This window comes from Bombus pyrosoma, linkage group LG1 (genome assembly GCF_014825855.1).
Source record: "Bombus pyrosoma isolate SC7728 linkage group LG1, ASM1482585v1, whole genome shotgun sequence".
In the NCBI taxonomy this organism is placed as follows: Eukaryota; Metazoa; Arthropoda; class Insecta; order Hymenoptera; family Apidae; genus Bombus; species Bombus pyrosoma.
Window position 1 is genome coordinate 550,690 of NC_057770.1, and position 20,133 is coordinate 570,822.

Genomic DNA, 20,133 nt, shown 5'->3' on the forward strand with positions numbered 1-20,133 from the left:
TTATCTTCCTCTTCCATAATGTCATCACCATAAAATGTATCAAACGAAGAATGAAATAACTGGAACAAGGCGTTAATTACTTATATATCTGTGTATTTTATATTGTCGACAAAAAGTAACAATGTACGGTCAAACCGTATAATTTATCTACAACAATCTACAATAGATTACAATATGTTATCTTGTTTTTGTTGAGGGTTAGAGGGAGGCAGGAATATTAGAATAACGGGAACTGGGTGTTTTTTTTTCGGAAGGAACGGGAAATCGGGTTAAAAGTGTGGAGGAAAGATGGTCGATGCAGGCCTTTCTTCGTTCGTGCTCCGTTAATCGCGATACAGTTGACTGTTTTAATTCTATATTAAATTACTCGATAGCTCTAGCCGTACTTGGTACGGAATAATGCATATATATCTGGTTCTTAATGATCGATAACCCACCGCCCGACTTTTCCATCTACGCCGTGCCGTGAGGACTCTCTCGGTCAAAGTTAAGTATAAGGAAAAACTGGTCACAACGCTGGCTGACATCGTTGACCCGCATATCCGATTCATTGTTCGCGGATCGTGCATCCTCTCGTCTCTTTTTCTCCTTCTTATGCCATATGCTGACGTTTCGATCGCGATTATCCCGATAGCAGGATATTTTTTAATTTTTAAGACCAATACTTTAGAACGAAAAAATAAAAATTTCCAAGAAAACTAGAGACTATCTTAGACTAATATGTCATACTCGATTAGCTCTATTAAACAAAATAATGGAATATTTTTTCTAATTTTTCATCGTCCAATTTGTAAACGGAAAAAACCTGAAACACGAATCGTAGATAGATCAAAGTACAAAGTGTTAAATATTTTTCAATAAGCAAGGGAAGTGATATAATCGTAGCGATGGAACAAGAGAAAGCAACTTTAAGAACTTGAAAAGTGATTTCAAAGGAACTTTTCTAAAGATATGTATGTACATTCTACACGCACCCTTGCGTGATGGCATTCTTCGGAGAAATACATACATACCTTTATAGGCTGACGTCTCAAACGAATGGAATAACGAAAGAAACATCGAGTATGTATTTCGGTAATCGTTTCGTCTTTGAACGCAAAATGAAACTAACTAACATACTTCTAACTTAAACGAAAAATCTTTAATTTCAAGAGGATGACAACCGAACGGAATGATGAACGATTGAACGCGTCAACCTATCCCGATGGCATCTTCAATCGCATTTTCATTTTCTCATATTTCGGCCGGTTTGTTAATCGACTTGTAGATTTTTCTTTTGTGACGAGAAAAGCACGATCATTGGCTGTGGCATAGCAAGTGGGTCGGCTGGAAAGAGGGGAAAAAAGTTGAGCCACGAATAAAGGAACACCGCGGCTGGCAAAACACGCGTAATACGTGTCTATATGTATATACACACTGTTATACATGTATACATATATACACATATCTGTAGCAATAATAGTAATAATTATAATAATCGTAGCGATAATAATAATAACAATAATAATGAATACGAACAACTTGTAATGTACAGAGTATATGCGTACATTCCTCAACGAAAGTTCCCTTCGCCTTTTCTCTCGTGTCACGTATCCTTTTCTTCCTTTCCTCTTTTCTCTATTTTTTTCTCTGCCTCTTTCTTTATTCCTTTTCTTTCTTTCTTTCGTTTTTCCGACACAACACGGAATCGTCTACAGGATTATTGATTCGACAACGTTCGAGCGATCCTGCAACTGACCGGAGAAGAGATTTGTCTCGTTATTATCTTTTTTTTTTTCTTTTTTGAGTTACTTTTGCTGCTTCGTTTTTTTTTTTCTTTTTTTTGCTTCTTATAACATGTAACATGAGAAATCGTATCTTATTCGTTAAAGACATTCCCTACACAACACGGCTACGGTAATGCGTCATGGATATGTGCGCAAGTGCGTGTGAAGTAGAATGGAGGGAGATACAGAAAGACAGGAAGAGAAAGGATGAAGGGTAGGGGAGAAGGGATAGATGGATGGATAGATGGATGGATGGATGGACAGATGAGGGTGAAGGGGCAGAGAGGGGGATAGATGGATGTCAGAGTTGAGGAAGGAGAGAGAGAGAGAGAGAGAGAGGCTGCAGAGGAGGGTGGTTGGTTGGGCAGGAGGTGGGAATCGGATGGATTCGGGGTTGTCGAGTGTCCGCACGTACGCGCGCGTACGCACGTGCGCACATAGGCACACGTTCTTTAAAGTTTATATGTATAGACTTCTGTATATAATGTTAATCATTGATTTTTTTGTTTTCTTCTGTTGGTTGTTGGTTGCTTTCAAGTAAGCAGCTTTCTCGAGTATGTATATATATACACATAGGTATATGTACAATACATATATATGTGAATATATATATAGTTGCTATTACGTAATAATAACATGTACGCTCGTCAATTGCATCAAATTTTCTCCTCTCTTTTTCTCTCGTCTCATTCGCATCTCTTTCTCTCCTTCTTTCTTTCTCTTTCTCTGACACACACTCGTACATCGTTCATACGCGTTTACTCTCAGTTCCATTACACTCTCGCACTCGTTCTCCCTCTCATTCGCTTCGGCTTGCCTATAATTTCCTACCTGTATTGTATATAACTACAACGCTATGGTAGACAACAACAAGTAATATTATCCTAAACTTGTTTTTCACCTGTTTTCTCTACATCGTATTCGTATATGCCGTAAAAATGTTGTATATAATGATATTAATATTGTTTACATATTCTGTTTTATTGCACGCGTTATCGGTCGCGATAGCACCGACACGTCGAACGAAAGTCGAGTATCCGATCGATCGTTGACACGGCCGATCACCAATTTTCGTTCACTATCACGACACCACGTTTGATTAAAATCGCCCAGCGAACTGTAACACACTCCGAGATTTCGATATTTCGAACAAAAGGACAAATCGTGTAATTTCGATTGTAATCGAAGAGATAACGCGAAATACGTTTTAACGATCGAACGAGACGGAAGAAAGGGAAACGTTGTAATCGGCTACGTTCAATTACCGATCCTAAATGTTCGTTCGCGATCGGTTCTACCGCGACATTTCTCTTTAACATCAGCCTGTTATATTTTCATTTATTTATTTATCTCCCTGCGAGATATTCACTGTACCGATTTTTTTTCCTTTTTTCTTTTTTTTCTCTTTTATCTTGCATGTAATATCCTCGTTAACGTTCAACTCGCACGCGATCAGCGATTTCTCTAGATATAAGCCGAAAATCATCCTGCGTGAGGTGTAAATAATATGGTCGTTGGTGCAGCATTTGTCTTGTCGCCGTTGAAAATACTCTCGTACCGGCATCCGTACGAAGTTACATCGTGACTGAGACAAACGAAAAGCGTGGTCGTCTATCGAGAAGATCGATTTGCCGTTTACATATTTGACAGGTATCACAAAAATCGTCAAATCGAACGCTTATCGAGACCTCGTTGTTTCCCGATCAAATTGCACGTGCACGCTGCAATCCGTAGTAAAATTCATATTTATATTTATACATATGTGTATATTTGTGTATGTGTGATGTGTTGTACGTGTACGCCTGTGTATATGTGAAAGTGTATATAATATACATATATATATACATACATATATATGCTCGTGTGTGTGTGTGTGTATATATACATGTATATATAGATATAGATACATATACATATACATATACATGTACATATACGTACTAGGCTGGTTTCGTCTAATCGCATGTATCCTAAATATCCGCGAAAAACAGAAAATCGACCTTTGTACGTTCCAATTTAACCCTAGTACTGTCGTCATTCTCCAACTCCACGCTTTTCCTTTAGAAAAATGTCTTCTCCTTCTAATTCTCTACGTCGTCGTTTGTACGATAAAAACAACAGATAAACGCTGATATAACAATCGGTGAATAGTAATTTAACAACGTAGCTTTGAAATTATTCTACGGTCGTGTCGCTAGAACGATAGTCTCGTAAAAATATTCTGTTTACCACCATAGATCGAGCAACGAAGAAATAAGTTTAGATCGTTGATCTAACGGCCCTTCTGTTCCCGAAGCGCAGAGTATCGCGACACGATCATTTGATCTACTCGCATCGTATCGGGCAAGCGATCAAGATCCACTTACCGATGTAAAAGGTGTGTAATTTGGAAGGGAACGATCGCGGGGATATATGGCGCGCGTGGAGCGAATACTCAAGGGCAGAGAAAGGGTTAAGAGAAGAGCGACAATTATCAAATATATCCGTACGCACGAGCGAAAGAAAGCGTTGCCGTAATAAAATCATCCTATCCTCGGACTCTCTCATCCCGACGTATACAACGTTAGACCTTTACATATTTATATGCGCCTTTATGTATATAAGTATGTAGATAATGTATGTATATAATGTATAATAGTATAATTATTTATAATATTTTGTTACTTTATCCATTTTCATCTAAGATACTGCGGTAACCTAGGTTCCTCTCGTCATCCGTTTACCTCGTAAAATCCGAAGTTTTTTTTCTCAATTACGTCGTATCCAGTACGTCTACTACTGCGGCGATGGACGGGGGTAAAACCCTATGTAATGCGACGAATTCAACAACGACAATCATAAAATATATATATATATATGTATATACGTATATATATATATGTAAATATATGTATATATATATACGTGTGCTTTGTATATAACATACGTGGAAAAAAAATCGGAACAAACGATATCACACGTATATGTATATATTTATATATATGTGTATATATATATATGTGTGTGTATCGTGCGTACAAGCGCACGCGCGCGCGCACGTTGCAAGCGAGCACCTGTATTGTTGCGTGTAACTAATCGTAAGGGAACGTATAGCATACGCCGAAGATCGATAATTAACTGGCATCTTTCACGCGTGCAACTTTCGCACGCGCGCACACACGTCTTATAGTATACATAGTGCGATGTGCGTATGTGGGTGTGTGCGCGCGCCCGCGCCCGCCACTGCGTGTCCAACAACGATCTGCCATCTGCATGCGATCGAATCGTTCGACAGGCTCGATCACCACTCGAAAACAGTGTGTGTATATATAATATCTATATGTATATACATACAGACGTGTACCTATATGTATGTACGATATATATACTATATGTACTATATATACTATATATATACATATAATACGTATTTAATAATATAATCTTTAATCATATATAGAAACTTTGTAACACCTTTATCCTTTTCCTTTTTTTCTTTTTTAACTTTTCCCTAAGTATCTTACAATATAAGTATCTAATAATATCGCTAAGTATTTATTTAGTTACTTTATTAAATCGTCAGCGTCTCCTTCTCTTTGATATGTGCGTTCGCGCCTTGTCATTGCCAAGAGAATGTATTTTTAAGCCTTTGTAAGCGGAATTTCTGTTCTCTTCTGTTCGGTTTTCTTCCACAACCCCTCCCCTCTCCTCCCCATCTTCTGTCCCTCACTCTCTTTCACTCACTCACACACCTCTATCTACATACATTCAAGCTCACAATTATTTTTCTCGTTCTCTCGTGCGTTCTGGTACGCGCTCGCGCTCTTACTCCCGATCCTTCTCTTCCTCATTTTCTCCCCGTCTCCTTTCCTTCTTTTAAATAAACCATATAACGATAATTAAAGCTACGTTATCGGGATGGAAAGCAATATTTTCGATACAACGGTACGTCATACAGAGGGAAGAAGTTTGTCCTCTCGTATCGCGAAGGATGCAAACCGTTCGACAGGTTTATGGTCATTCGGCTCTATCGTCACGGTATTATGTTCTCCTCGAGACCACGTTCGCTCGAAAGTGTTTCGCATGTCACGTCCGAATTCCCTCGATTCACATCGGTTCTCCGTTTGTGTTATTCGACGAAGAGCGCGGCTGTCCCCGTCTGGTTATTTGCGGATGCTCGAAGAATCGCGATACGAGAATAGAATAAAAATTTCTCGAACGAACGACTCTGATTCCGTGATACGAATTACACAACGGTTGTGTAAAGAATCAACCAACGGAGTTTGACGCGCGCATATTTTTTTTTTCCTTTTTATCGCTGCCGTATTTAGAATACAATAACGAAAAGAGACGAGAGCGAAAGGAAAAAGAAAAAGAAATTAGGGCAACCGCGATGACGATCGCGTTGAAAAGAAAGTGGGTCGTAAAATATACTTCGATAAGATCCTTCCTTCCTCGTTCTCCTGTTTCCATCGGTCGAACAAAAGGAACCTTTTCCATCGGCTTAGATCTACACGCGTCCCGAACACGGCGAAAGAAAACGAAGGAATTTACTCTTGAACCATGAACACAATTCGCAACACACGGTTTCGGTCAACACTGGCACCGGTAACAATCGTGTGTACCGACGTCTTCGACAACGCAAGATTCGACTTGAACGATCGCTCTTACATACGCGTATTTGTTTCTTTTTTTGTTCCTTTTTTATTTTCTCTTTTAATATATAAAAATGAATCTCGAGCCGTTAAATATGGGATCGGCCGCAACGATGTGTGTCCCGTTACGTCTCGCGGCGAGACGCGCGTCGAAAATTCAAAGATTAGAATTGAAACTCGATGTCCCCTTTCAACCCTCAACGATGTTTATCCTAAAGTATTATAAAGTACAAATTACGAGCGCGATAATACCCCGAGCTTCGAGCATTTCGCCCGTTTGACCTTCGCCTTATCACGCGATTTCCCGTTCATCCGTTTTCGTTTCAACGAGAACAACCTAACGAACTCTCTATTTATCGTTACCCTCTTTTCTCTTAAGGGCACGAATACGTTAAACTACGTTGCGTTCCGTTTTGTACAGGATTTCGATTCGGGACGAGAAATTTCCGCGAATAGGACGATTCGCTTTGACATTTCTCGTCGTTGAATCCAGGAAGAACTTTTGTTTCATAGAGACGATGCTCGGCTTTCTTTGTCGATCGTTCGTTCTCTGTCGGTGATCGAATGCAAGAGGAATTCGTACGAGAGGAAAGCCGGAAGCTCGGGGGATTGCATTACTTCGTTCGCGGCCTCGGCCACACCCGTGCTCGACGCAGGTCGGATCGCTTCTGCGACGATCAAACGTCGCCAGCGTTGAACCTGTTGGTTGCGTGTGATTTTTCTATGTTTCGACGAGATTGTATAATAATAATAATAATCGATCGTTACGGTATCAGTACGCGCTACGATAACAAATGTTTGATTGAAAACGTTTATAATAATCGAAGCTACACGGAATCTCTCTCTCTCTCTCTCTCTCTCTCTCTCTCTTCCACATACACACTCTTTCACTCTCTTCCTCGGCGTAGTACTAAAAATGCTAAATTGCAAAAAAGAGGCGCCGCCGTTTGTTTCTCTTCTTTCCATATGTCTGTACGTGTCTTCGCGTATATGTGTATGTGTGTTCGTGTGTGTGTGCGCGTGTGTGTGTATGTTCGTGTACGCATCTGTGTATATGTACATTTTCTGGCATCCTTTAATCGTTTTGTTAATCGGTGATCGGTACTTCGGGAAGATCGTATTGTGCATCTTTCGCTACTTGCTTCTTGTAATCGTTTACGAAACTATTAAGAAACGCTACGTCCTACCAGCTACTTCGCGCTAAAGGTTCCTCTCCTGCTTTCGTCGTTATATTTACGCGCTTGTTGCTCGCTCATTATGTCAAATCGTCTCGTGAGAAGCCGCTGCATTCACTTTCTCATTGTCCTTCCCGTACCTTTCATTCGGACGCGTCGAGAACGCTTCGCCTTTTCCCGTTTGATCCTGCGATTTTCTCGATGGAAACTGGCACGATCGAGAGCCCACTTTCGAAAGAACGATCCGCGGATGCGAGAGGATCGATGAAAGCCATCCAGCGTTTGGCGAGCATGTGCGTGACGAGCGCCTAGTCCGTTCGTTTCTCGACAGACTACGAAACTTCCTCGTTGAAGTAGTATCGGTAGACGATAAGGCGAACACGGCTGACAATTAGACGCGACGCAGCGTAATAACCACGTGACGATCGGCGATCGCATCTATTCCGATAGAATAGTTCCTCTCCTTTTTTCGAGCTATCGCCAAGTCGGTCCTCGAGAACGCGTTATCACGGCCGATCGCCACGGATCAACGTAGAATTATCGTAATAGTAGTAGAAGCGTAAGATTAGTTCGATGCTAGAAGATGTAAAAGTCGGTGAAACGCGAGAGTCAAACAGCACCCGGCTACGGACGTTTTTCGTAAGAGTCCCGTAGCGAAGAGCGAGAACGAGATATTAACGAGACGTAGCAGCGGCTAAAGAGTAGAACAACTACGATTCGTGGGTACGGTGAACGCGCCGCAAACACGAGCTCGCTTCTTAGAGCGTAAAGCTGCTTGAACCGTGAACCGCGATGGTTCCTCCTCTTAGTTTCGATAGTCGAGAGTGTACAAAAGTGTGACAACGTTTGAAGTATGCGCGAAGTGAATTCTCGTTTAATTTCGTTACCGAATCGGTTAGGTTCGCTTGTCATTTTCTACTCCGTTTCTTCTCCGGTTCACCGTGATTTCTGGTCACTCCTCGTTACGATTTGATTCTCTGCATCCGCAAACAGCATTTTGCGTCGTGCGAGTATTTTTTTTTTTTTGTGTTTTTTTCCCTGTTTTTTCTTTTCTTCTTTAGTAAAAAGCTAGGCCGCTGTTAGGCGTTCAGGCGGTTCCGGATATATACGTCGTTCCTTTTAATCCTCTCGCCGAACCGCAGTCGCGCTGCGATTTCACCTTCTCCGCTTTCAGTATCCTTATCTTAATCGATATCACGTTTATACCTATTTGTTTATGATCTACGCGCTCGAAACGTACGTAGCGTGACATCGAAAACTCGAAAGAATGTCAGCGAAAGATAGCTCAGCGAGAATCGCTTTCGACCCAGGATCACGGAACCACGCTCTTTTCTCTCCTTTTTCCTTTAAGTAACCAAAAAGTCTCTTTTTCGTTTTTGCCTCGAGCGTTTCACTTTTCCGCTTGCCCCGTGATCTCCGGTATTGGAGTTTTGTTAGCGTTACTCTTCTACGGAGAAAGAACGGCGTGCAGCGACTCGATCGTAAACTGAATACCATCAAGAGAGAGGTGCGGAGCAAGCGTCGCGGGTGCTCGGTTCGAATGACGTTCGAGTCGACTGCACGACCTTCCCCTCGGTGACTGCGTTTCGCCAGTTTCGCTACGCGTTTAGGAAGATTCGACCACTTCTCGTGTCTCTTACGTAGATTATTTGAATAGCTATTAATCGAAGTTAAAAACAGGCACGCCGGAAACCGGAGGCGCGTGTTCTACCGGTAAAATCGTTGCTGAAACGAGGGTGGTCGTTTTTCGATTTCAACGTCGGCGATTCCTTCAAAATACCGAAGATATTCTTACATGTGTAGAATAATTAGAGGAGAGATAATAAATTTTCTATGGTCGAAACGATCGATCGATCCACCGTCGTTTCGGCGATTCGCGATCCGAATCGGCGCTTCCGTTCTCTGCGTAAAGCGCTGACGATCGGCGGATTCGTTTTCGGTCAGTGAAAACGCGACGTGTGGCCGATCGATTGAAGGCGAGCCGGAGTTCGCCGCGTTTCGTCATGGTTCCGACCCTCGCGCGCCGTCCCTTTCCTCCCACGGCTACTGTTTTCGTTCGCGAGACAATGTAATTTCGCGGAGCCGCACGCGGAAAAAACGACCTCGGGGGATAGCGTTAGGCGAAACAATGGTATCGAGCAAACACAACGCGGATCGAACGGCTTTGCGAGTTTCGAGCGATTAATCGAGCTGACACGCTGCTGGCCAATTAGCCGGAGCGTTTGTCACTCGCATGTTTTGTCCCTGAATGAATTTTTCGCAACGTTGTTCCGATAGTTGCCTTGTTCTTCGCGCGTGACTAAAAATACACCGCGAAAGGGAAACCTAAAGGGTTGCCTAACGCTATCGCGTGTAACGAATTCGAAAACGAAGCGTCGAGCGTCGGAAGCGCGTCCGTGCAGATTTTTCGAACACGATAGAGTAGATTTGGCTAGATCCTACGGTTATAGACGAAAAGAAAGTGTTGCACTTTATAGAGAGAAATCAGCGAGCCGTCAGGCCGTCCACTGTGCAACGAGAGATCGTCGATCGCTTATTCGACGGATGAAATCGCGTCAAACGGTTTTAGATCGCGATCGGAAACTCGCGGCACGAATCGGGCATTCGTTCGACCGATATATTTTACTTTACACGGTATCGAATTCATTGTTTCCATCGTGGTACAATTTGGCAGTTCGACTAACGCCACTTGACGAGTCGCGTATCAAAGCGAAAACATCGACGTATCGGATGCCTTCCGCCGCGGGTAAACCGGTAGCTCTAAACTCGGTCGTGCGTTCGACGATCCTCGAGAGAAATCGCGTTGGTAAGCGGCGTTTCGTCGAGCTTCGAGCGTGCGAGAGTCTAACGAGTGGCTTCGACGAGCGAGTTGTTTGAATCGAGACGCTACATCTAGGATAAGTATCGTGGGAAGAAACAATGTGGTATAAAAGGAGTAGCATAGGAGTAGAAGTAACAAGGAGTAGAATTACGGAGAAGAGATAAAAGAAGGAACGGTAGGAGAAGAAGAAGAAGAAGAAGTAGCGACGGAGGAAGAAGAAATGGCAAAAAGGAATGAGATCGTAGCGATCTGTTTCTCTCTAGATTACGCAAACGTAGATATAGTTGGCGCGATCGTTGGCGCGATCGTTGGCACGATTGGCCGACGCGCTCGCTGCGTTCAGACAAAGCGACGACTACGGCTGTTCGTCGAACAGAATTCGCCGCTAAAATTCTTAACGAGACGAGTATTTTGTTTCAGGTATTTCAAGGTTTTTACAATATTTACACGTATCTCGACTAGAACAAAAACGCTTCGTAACCTGGGTGACGTGTAATAACCGTTTAATCGTTAAACCGGCGATGGGAGAGTAACGAGATTCTTTAGGGAACGAGGGAAGGGGATGCAATGCATCAACACTGTGTTTCGGTTGTTATTTCGGGAAGGCTGTTGTCTGTCGTTCCTCTTTCGATCGATGCGGCGCTCGAGGAAGATTGTTCTCATCGGCCGTGGACGATTCGCCGACGACGATGATAATGACGATGACGAGACCCGTAAATGTGCGTCCATCTACCGTCTCTGCTGGACCTCTGGATCGCTCGGTTGGTCCGCGTTCCTAGGCCGGACAGACCAGGAACTCGTACTCGAACATCAGCGAGACGGCAACGAAGACGAAGTAGAGGAGGAACATCGTAAACCCGAGGCCCTTGTTCATTCGCCACTTGAAACAGGCGATGCTCATGATGACAAACAACAGCATGCAGAAGAGGATCGCTATGCTGCACACCATGCCCACCGAGTTCACCTCCACGGGTTTTCCATAGATCAAGCCGTAGAGCAGCCACGGTACCGGAAGCCTGAGGACAGAAATACAACGGAAAATCCAGTCGAATTTCACTATCTGTTAATCCTGTTTTATGGTTTTATCAACTAGCTAGAGAAAACGTTCTATATTTTTGTATCTATATGGCAAATATTTTGAAACGCTCGTCGATTCTTCTCGATACGTAAATATTTCAGACTCGACTACTTTTAACCAAATGGCCCGTGACCTCGTTCTGCCTGACGATGAAGCAAATCGGAACTTCTCGGTCGGAAGAAAGATTTCCCAGCATCCGTCATCCACGTAACCAAAGGATTCGACCTGGCCGAATTTTCTTTATCCCGTCGCTTGTCAGTTTACTTGCTACCTGTTCCTGCTCCTGGCCGCGAACACGGATATTAAAGGAAAACTGAGGAGCGCGGATGACGCGGCAGAAACGTCCGATGCATTCGATAAGTCGCATTCGGCAGACGCGGCTGTTGTTCCATGCCGAATCGTCTTGCATTATCTACGCGTCCGGCCGCTTCTAATCGCAATCTTCAAAGTAGAATCGCGTCTTGCGCGATACGCACGCGCCCTTTCGTATTTTACCCCGTTTTCCTCTCGGGCAACTTGCCAGCTGGCGCGCCTGCAACGGATGCGTGCGAGCGAATCGATCTTCCATCGACTAGGCCGCCGAATGTCGAATCCGCTGACCAGGAAATGCGCGTCCAAAAACGATAACCTTCTTCGCGGCTGTGTTTAAGAAAACGCGCACGTTTTGGTAAATCGCGGTGCCGAATCGATGTCCGTTCGTCGAATAGATCGTCGCGTCTCACCGCGTCACACGCGTTCTCATCTGCAAACGCGCAACGCTTCGGGGGATTGGAGAAAGAGGCTGACTGGTTGCTTGGTTCAGATCGAGACAAAAATTCAGCCACCAGGACGAAACTCTGTTTGCGTTTATCGTTGCCGCGAAGCAGGTGTACGCGTAACCGCCGTAATTTCGATTCGAGTTTGTTATTGTCTCTAAGACGATTATCCGCAGCATCAGTTCGGATTCCGGCTGGATATATCGTTCTGGCTGATAAGGTCGATTCCCCGAGCCCTCGAATCGCTATCGCCCCACTTTCCAGGCAAACTTTTTCCCATCGAAGTTTATCGCCATTAAGACGATTAAATTAATTAACTCGATTACTCCTAACAGCTTGCTTCGCTGCCTGCGCGCTACACTCGCGGTCAAGCTTCGATTATTTGTTTTTCTCTGGCGAAAATATCGGTATCGAGAGGAAACACGGAGTACGATGCAGCGCGTGGTAACCGAGAAAATATTTGCGGACGGATCTAGCGGACGAGGGGATGATTCTTTGCCAGCGGACGAAGAAAAGGATCGTCGAAGAGCCTCTCTGATATCATCGTGGAAAATGAGTCGCGTCTGGCATTGGTATTTCTGCTATTTCACGCGCCAACGATATAATAATCCTGGCGAGGATGTGTGCGCGTGTGTGCTTGGAAGAGGACGGTTGGAGGGAGAAACGAATGGCGAATAGTAAATCGCGAACGTTATTACAGAGGAATAGCGAGAATACTTCAATGGGCTGGCGCAATGACCAATTCTACGCGTCTCCTCTTGGCTTCGTTTGATCATCGGTGAAATTCCAATTTATACGCTCGAATTCTGTTCGTACAATAACTAGCTAACGGCCGCGCGATTCTGCTGCTTTCCGAGTTTTCCAACAATCCGGCTCGCGCGAACCCGAGTCGGACCATGTGTCTCGACTCGATGGGAATTTTCAAAAGCGCGACACATTTAACGACCTCGAAGAATTTCCGGCGCACGAGAGCTCTCCGAGTCGCGAAACTTTGTAATTTAATCATCTCGAATTTGAATGTCATTTAACTACCGCGTTATAATGGATATTTAAATCCTCTGGCGGTATCGCTCCGCCCGAGAAGAAAGATAATATATTTTCCAAGTTTGAAGGACGATTTCTTTCTTTATGTTGGCGAACAGTTTCCGATACACAGCAACCCTCCTTTAGAAGGATTGTAAATGTATTAAAAATCGCTTACGTAGATCTTCCGTCCAATCATGTTATTTATCTTCAATGATATCTACGTTTTACGTTATAGAAAAGCAATAAATGCAAACGAAGTACGCTTAGTTTATCGTATGCAGTAACCGTAGCTTGTTAAAAGAAAAGTATACGGAACAGTGTCTATATAGAGACTGATTTCCGCGTAAGTGGTAGCGTAAATGAAAAGTTCATAAGGAATTACGTCAGTTCGATTACTTAGCCAAACGTTCACGTAACTTTTATCGTAGTTTCGCGTTTCCAGACTTTGTTAAATAATTAAATGATTCGAGAATACTTAAAACAGCCTGAAATTCTATCAAGACTCGAACCGGAGAAACTTTCCGTTCGCCGATAGCGACGACCTGGGGTCAATGTCCCTCTACCCCACTTATCTGTATTATACAATTAAATAGATTGTACCAGTGCACATGTTTCCGATATTTCCAATAGGTGGGCGATTGGCGAATCTGTCGGAAGATCGTTTCTTTGGTTCCTTTCACCGGGTAATCGTTCCCGACGTCGAGCAATTTCCGTTCCCTGAAGACACCTTCTTTCTCCGCGGCCAGATCGATCGAAAGCCTTAAGAAAACTTTGCGTGTTATCCGACATACGAAAGGAAAAGTCTCGTAATCGCGTGAGCTATGTCGAGATTGTGGCTGAAAAACTATGCACGATGACGACTGCTCTTTAACTTTTCTTCCGATATATTCGACGAAAAATCCCAGCCACTCTAAACGGCGAGCGTAATTTTTGAAGAAAGCCGACGCTTTCATATATCGTGTCCTGGTCAGGCCTCGTTTCACTCTTCTTGTATTACCCGATCGATCGATTTCTCAATTTTTGTTAATATGAGAATTTACACAAAGTCAGACGAGCAAAACGAATTGAATTAAATTAAATTTTCTCCCATCGATCAGGACTATTCTCCCATCTTAAACCGTTTAAACCTTCAGACGCTTTAATAAGAATGTTTAATCGTTGCCTATAAAATAATTAATGGCATGACGAATAGCAAGTTAAATGAATAGCAGAAATTGCAAGATAATTCTATTTATGGACATCTCGGCCCTCAAATCGTGGCCAACAAAAATATCCAAATTTGCAAACATATTGATCTTTGCTGCGAATAAATCAACTTTTTCCGTGCTTTCTGCAGCTTCAGGCGTGGCTCATTAGCCGTTCTCTCGAGACGACTACTTTTCATGTCGTAACAAACAATGTATACTATAAGGCGTATAGCTTCTATGTATATAACAATAATTAACGTACTTTGTATTATCGTATTATCGTTATATTATCACGACACAACGTTTAGAACGATGAACGAGACAAATGTCTGCAGGATTTTCCACGTTGACTTTCTTCCTGAATCTCTGAATGCGTCGTACAACTAAGATCTCGATTTCTCTGAAATAATCGTAGACAAGTATGAGACCCAGCGAGGATCGTCGTAAAGTGTTTCACCGAGATGAATACCGGCTAACGAGAGATTCCACTGGCTCAAAGTGACGTAATCTTATTACTCGCGCCTTAACCGCCTTCTGAAGAATAATGCGCCGACCATCTATCTCGACCCATCTCCGTCTTTATAACGTAAATTCCCGTAATTGTGATATGAAATAGACGCGGTTAAATTTCAATTGGCGATTCTGTGTGCAAACGGGAACGTTCGTGCCAGAGGAAATACGATCGTCGATGTAACGCGTACACGATATCTTCATTGGCGATACGTTTGACGTTAATATGTATTGGATTGGCAACTAAGTGATTGCGGATTTTGCCATTAGGTGGTATTGACAAAATCCGCAATCACTTAGTTGCCAACCCAATAGTATTTAGCTCGTCTGTGAATCGTTTTCGCGGAACATTAAAAACGTTGGGAATCGATGTTCCTTCGTCGACGTTGGGTAAAGCGCGTCGCGATTTTCCAGGAGCTTTATCGTCAGTGGCAGATTGTGTGTCCCGCATGAAAATTGCCATAACCGATGTCCTCGATAACGTCGAGCGATGGCCGTTTACGAGCAAGCCGTATAAATCCATATGCGACCTACATCGGACTGCAGACAAAACAAGTATCGATAAATTAACTGGTCGAATCGAACCGAAGAAACGAAGAAGCTTTTGCGTTTATTTGTCTCTCGCAATTTCCTGCGTCGCTTCCCTTACCCATCGTTACGACCAGTGCGCATTACTTTCGTAACCGATCGCCACGCGTGGATAAGTCGACCGAGAATCCCTAAGATCCAAAATCAAGCTATCGTACTCTTCTTTCAATTCCACTGATCCGCGTTCCGTGCACCAGCTTCGAAGTTTTCGCGCGTGGTGGTGGCTATGCTCGCGAAGATATCGAAAGAAGACACGAAGAGAAGAGAAATACGTTGGCGTCCGGTGTAAGATGGAAAATATAGAGCTCACCCAACGGTCACGTCGAAGATGTTGCTGCCAACGGAGCTGGAGACGGCCATGTCACCGAATCCTTTTCGCGCGACGATCACGCTGGTGATGAGGTCTGGGATGCTGGTGCCGGCAGCGAGGAACGTCAGGCCCATCACTTCCGGCGGAATGCGAACCGTGTCGCCGGCGATGTTCGCCCACCAGACCATCAGGTACGAGTACGCTGCGATCCAGAAGATCGAGCCGATGAACGTCACCGCGAAGAACTTTTTCCCTGCAAGAAAACGAACGAATTGACCTCGGAAACGTGGCTCTTCGCCCTCCTACCCCTCCCCGTATCCGGTTAAAAGGATATCCTGCTTAAATCGAATCCCCTTTCTTTCCTTTGGAAAACTTCGCGTTTGCCGTTTCTCCTTTTTCCTCTCCCTCTCTCTCTTTTATTTCTTTTTTTTCTGTTTTTTTTTTTGTGAGGCGTGTTTGCTCGAACATCGAATTTAGAATATCACGGCGAACTTTCGTGAGAGCGTAGGCTTTCGTGAGGTTGGTTTAAGGAGAGGGAGTCGATTTGTAAAGTACCACGCCCAAGACTCTGTATCGCGACAATCGAAATCTAAGCTGGAATCTTTGCAACCGCATTACGCTGGATAAGAATCGAAACATTTCCTGCCGGTATTAATATTATTGCTACCGAGAACGAGCTTTCCGTCAGATCGTTTATTCTAACGATAGAAGTGAAAGAAAAACGAAGGGACTTAACGAGAGTCAAACTCGCGATTCTACGCTCTTTCTAGCAATAGCAAGGTACTACGAACCCTCTTTCTTTCTTTCTTTCTTTCTTTCTTTCTTTTCTTTTCCCCTGTCTTCTCCGTCACTGGTTAATTCCTTCGCTTCAGCCTTTCACCTTTGCTTCCTTTCCTTTTAATTGTTCCTGCTTCCTTCTCATTTGTTCTTCTTCTTTGAGATATCAAAATTTGATACGTATCTGTCGGATCGATAAGGTAACGGCCGCTGGCAAAATTTCTCATTGTTATTATCGTTATCATCGTTACCTTTATTCGGTAGCCACATAGATCCTGTGCTGTTATTTCTGGCTACAATTCATCACAGTGAAAAAAGGTTGATCGCGAGAAATCTGACAGAATCGTTTCGTGCGTTCGACTTTGGCCCTCTTTCCCTCTTCGCGAGCTTGCAAAATATAAAAACGGACCTTCGCGTACTCGCGGAGCGCCCCTTAATTATTACCCTGACATTGAGATTCCAATTAATCATCGGGTCCAATTTATATCTAACGAAGATCGGTAGCGAATACCTGGAGAATGAGGAGAAGAAAACGAACTGCTGGCATTTAGAAAGCGTGCCGGGAATAAAGCTGGGGCATGAATTTCTCGAATTAACGGCCCCTCTCGAAGGAAGTTATTTTCTCGTTATAGTCGCGTGTAGCCACGGGACAACGAAATAACGTTCGAGACGATATATCGAGATTTATCTCGGTGGCGATTTCGAACGGGCCGGTTATCGCGGAGAAACGAATGTTTGCCGACAGCGGGGGCATAAATTGAAACGGAGAGGCCGCGGCGAAATTTTCTGCAACGATGAAAAGCTACTGCTCGTCGCGGCAGGCTGAATGCCAGCGCGAGGTAACAATCAGTCGTCGATTCGAAATTAGCGTGTCAATATCATCTTTCGTCGTTGGCATTGTGTCGCGTTCAAATGCAGACCCGTTAATAGGCCGTGATAATGCAGCACGTCCGTGATTGATGGCAGCCCAGGAAACCGTTTTGAATAACAGACGCGCGTGCCGCCTGTCGTCCATCTTGCAGCGCCGTTTAATTGCATCGTTCGATCTCGATATCCATTCGGCAAGTCTATGCGTTACGCGACATTGAAAAAGTTCAAACGTCACGAATGCGTCGGTATCGATCAACGAAAACGAGTGAAAACGTATCTTCGAGCGTCCCACGGGGAACGGCGAACGGCCAACGAATGCAAATTTACCGCCAACGTAAAGCCATTAAATATAAAACGCGATAGAAAGCAATAGAGTTGGGGACGTAACTCGGTCGTAAGAGAGAAAGCAAAGATTAATAGTCGAAAATAACGGGGATCCGGTCGAACGTGAAATACGATCGAATCGCTGGAGAATAGACTTTTTCGAAGACAATGGAATATTTCTGCGTAGCTCGCGCGATCGAACGGTCGCGTTAAATAATGCACCGCCAAGTACGGAAGAAAGTTTCGCTTGTTATTTTTGGAAAATTGTATTATCGTACGAGCAAGCACGTTCGACGTCCTAACTAAATGCCCGAGGAAGAAAAGAAAGGTAAAGGACGAGCAAGGAGAATGGTCCACTGGATTATCGTTCTAACGTTCTACAGACCCAGCAGCGAGTTTCCTTGCTCGTGAATCGACTAACCGCTCGCCTACAAAGATTACATCATTCCGCTTCAGCGGCGTTTTGCTTTGCTGATACCGCGACACGAGAAACGTATCATACGCTTCCAGTGCAACATTTTCGTTCGCGATGGCCATGCACAGAGGAAAATGGATCGTTCGATCACGCGCTTGATTAAAACCGATACACGTCAAAAATTTCTGCACACAGTAAACTTTTATCGTTGGTCGATGATTTAAAAAGTTAACAACGACTCGTCCTTAAATCGATGCCTGGAATATTCAGAACGATTCGTTCCTACTTCGCGAATCGAGTGTCAAAAACACGTTACCGTTTAATATCTCGAAACGTCATATTACGCGTTTCACGCGTGGAAAAACGATACTCGATTTCACCTACTCCGTAAATGATGCATCACCGTATAAACGAGAAACAACGGCCGATTTAGGTATTACCTTTCTCTGCGTTGTCGATATTTGCTGGCCATATTTAACCGTAGAAAGAAAAAACAACACGTTAAAATCGCCGTCTCTCAATATCTGGCACGTCACGAATTTTAAAAATTCTCTAAAATATTTCACTCGTTTCTAGTTATACCGCAATCTCGAACACGCATCTCGATTATGGAATCCGGCACGATCGAATCACATGAAATTGCTTTGAGAGCGTGCGACACAAATTTCGAAGATACGTCGCCTCCAAGATTAACGAGCCGATGCTCGAAACCTGTCATAGCTGTGAAAATACTCTTAACGCTTTGAATATGCTCGATATAGGATAAGATGTAGGATCAAACCTGATCTTAGATTTTTTTAATTCTAGATCGGTCCGTTGACTGTCCAGAGATTCTTCAACTTTTCAAATTGCACGTCGTGTTTAAGTCCTGTCTAAATTAAATTACGTATCGTTGCATAGTATGGGCTAGCTTAGGCAACCTCGACCGTATCAACGATACACTTTGCTAACTGCAAACCTGCTTTAAAGTATCCGTAACACTCGTCGCTTAAAGTTAGTGCTCGCTCTTTTATACTTCGGTTCGTGTACTGGTGCATCCGACAGCAAACGATCCACGGCCGTCAGATACAAAGATAATAAATAAAAATCAATAGAAAATCTACTTACCCTGGAAAATAAGACACGAGGTTTTTGAAAAACTGAACGAAATGAGAGGAGGCGAACAATCCCCTGGCTTACGGTTAAACCGTAAACTCGTACGGATCCTCGAGAGAACTGTCTTTTACGGCGAACCGGAGTAGAGCAAACTATGCCTTTGATATTCCTCTATGAAACTGAAAGCTAAAAATTTACTGGCTCTGGACGGAACGAGGATGCAGCAGCGCACTGCTCTCGTTTCGTCCCACTGCTGCCGCTGTTTGAAACAATACACGCTCCTTTCCCCATAATCGAAACAAAGTCTTGGGTCAACGGTAGGTTAAAGGATCTGGAGGAAACGACTCTGTTCGAAACTCTGCACGAAATCCAGCGTGTCGTTTCATCTTTCGCCAGCTTACCTCTGGGTGTCCTTGTGTCCGGTAACGTCAGCCACAGAGGGAACAGAATTGGCGCAACCAAAATGTAAGTTAGTCTTTTCCTGGGACTGCTGGGCCAGCCCATGTCCAAGGCTTCCGGAGGTTCATCCTCCTCTCCCTGAAACAAGGATTTATTTTCAAAGGCAAAATTCCCTCTGGCAAGTTCGCGTCGTGCATCTTACGCGTTCGATTTTCTCTCTAACTAACACGCCCGCTTAATCCGTTTGCTGTATCCGGTCGGATGGAGTTAAGAAAGAAGCCGAGTTTTCCTATCCGCCATACACTCGATCGCCGTTTATCGTTGGAAAACACAATGAAGCTGGGTGGTGAAGCGACATAGGCTTCTAAATACCGCGGGTAGCTCGGCAAAGGCACAAAGCAGA

The 20,133-nt window shown here is 43.8% G+C and overlaps 1 protein-coding gene across 3 annotated transcripts in view; it reads right to left on the reverse strand.

Moving 5' to 3' along the window:
• Window positions 1-76: 76 nt before the first annotated feature.
• The window catches only part of LOC122577844 (sodium/potassium/calcium exchanger Nckx30C), a 51,708-nt gene continuing 31,651 nt past the window's right edge, over window positions 77-20,133 (reverse strand). Inside the window, exons 5-8 of one of the 3 annotated variants that reach the window (XR_006320429.1) lie at window positions 19,733-19,868; window positions 15,851-16,103; window positions 1,548-11,412; window positions 77-1,326 (exon numbers count right to left, since the gene is read on the reverse strand). Coding sequence is in view for 1 of the 3 variants with exons in the window: in XM_043749543.1 (XP_043605478.1) it covers window positions 11,172-11,412; window positions 15,851-16,103; window positions 19,733-19,868 (630 nt within the window). In the remaining 2 variants the exon portion in view is untranslated. Of the gene's footprint in view, window positions 11,413-15,850; window positions 16,104-19,732; window positions 19,869-20,133 lie in introns of all 3 variants that reach the window. The other 2 variants (XR_006320428.1, XM_043749543.1) reach the window with 2 other exon arrangements.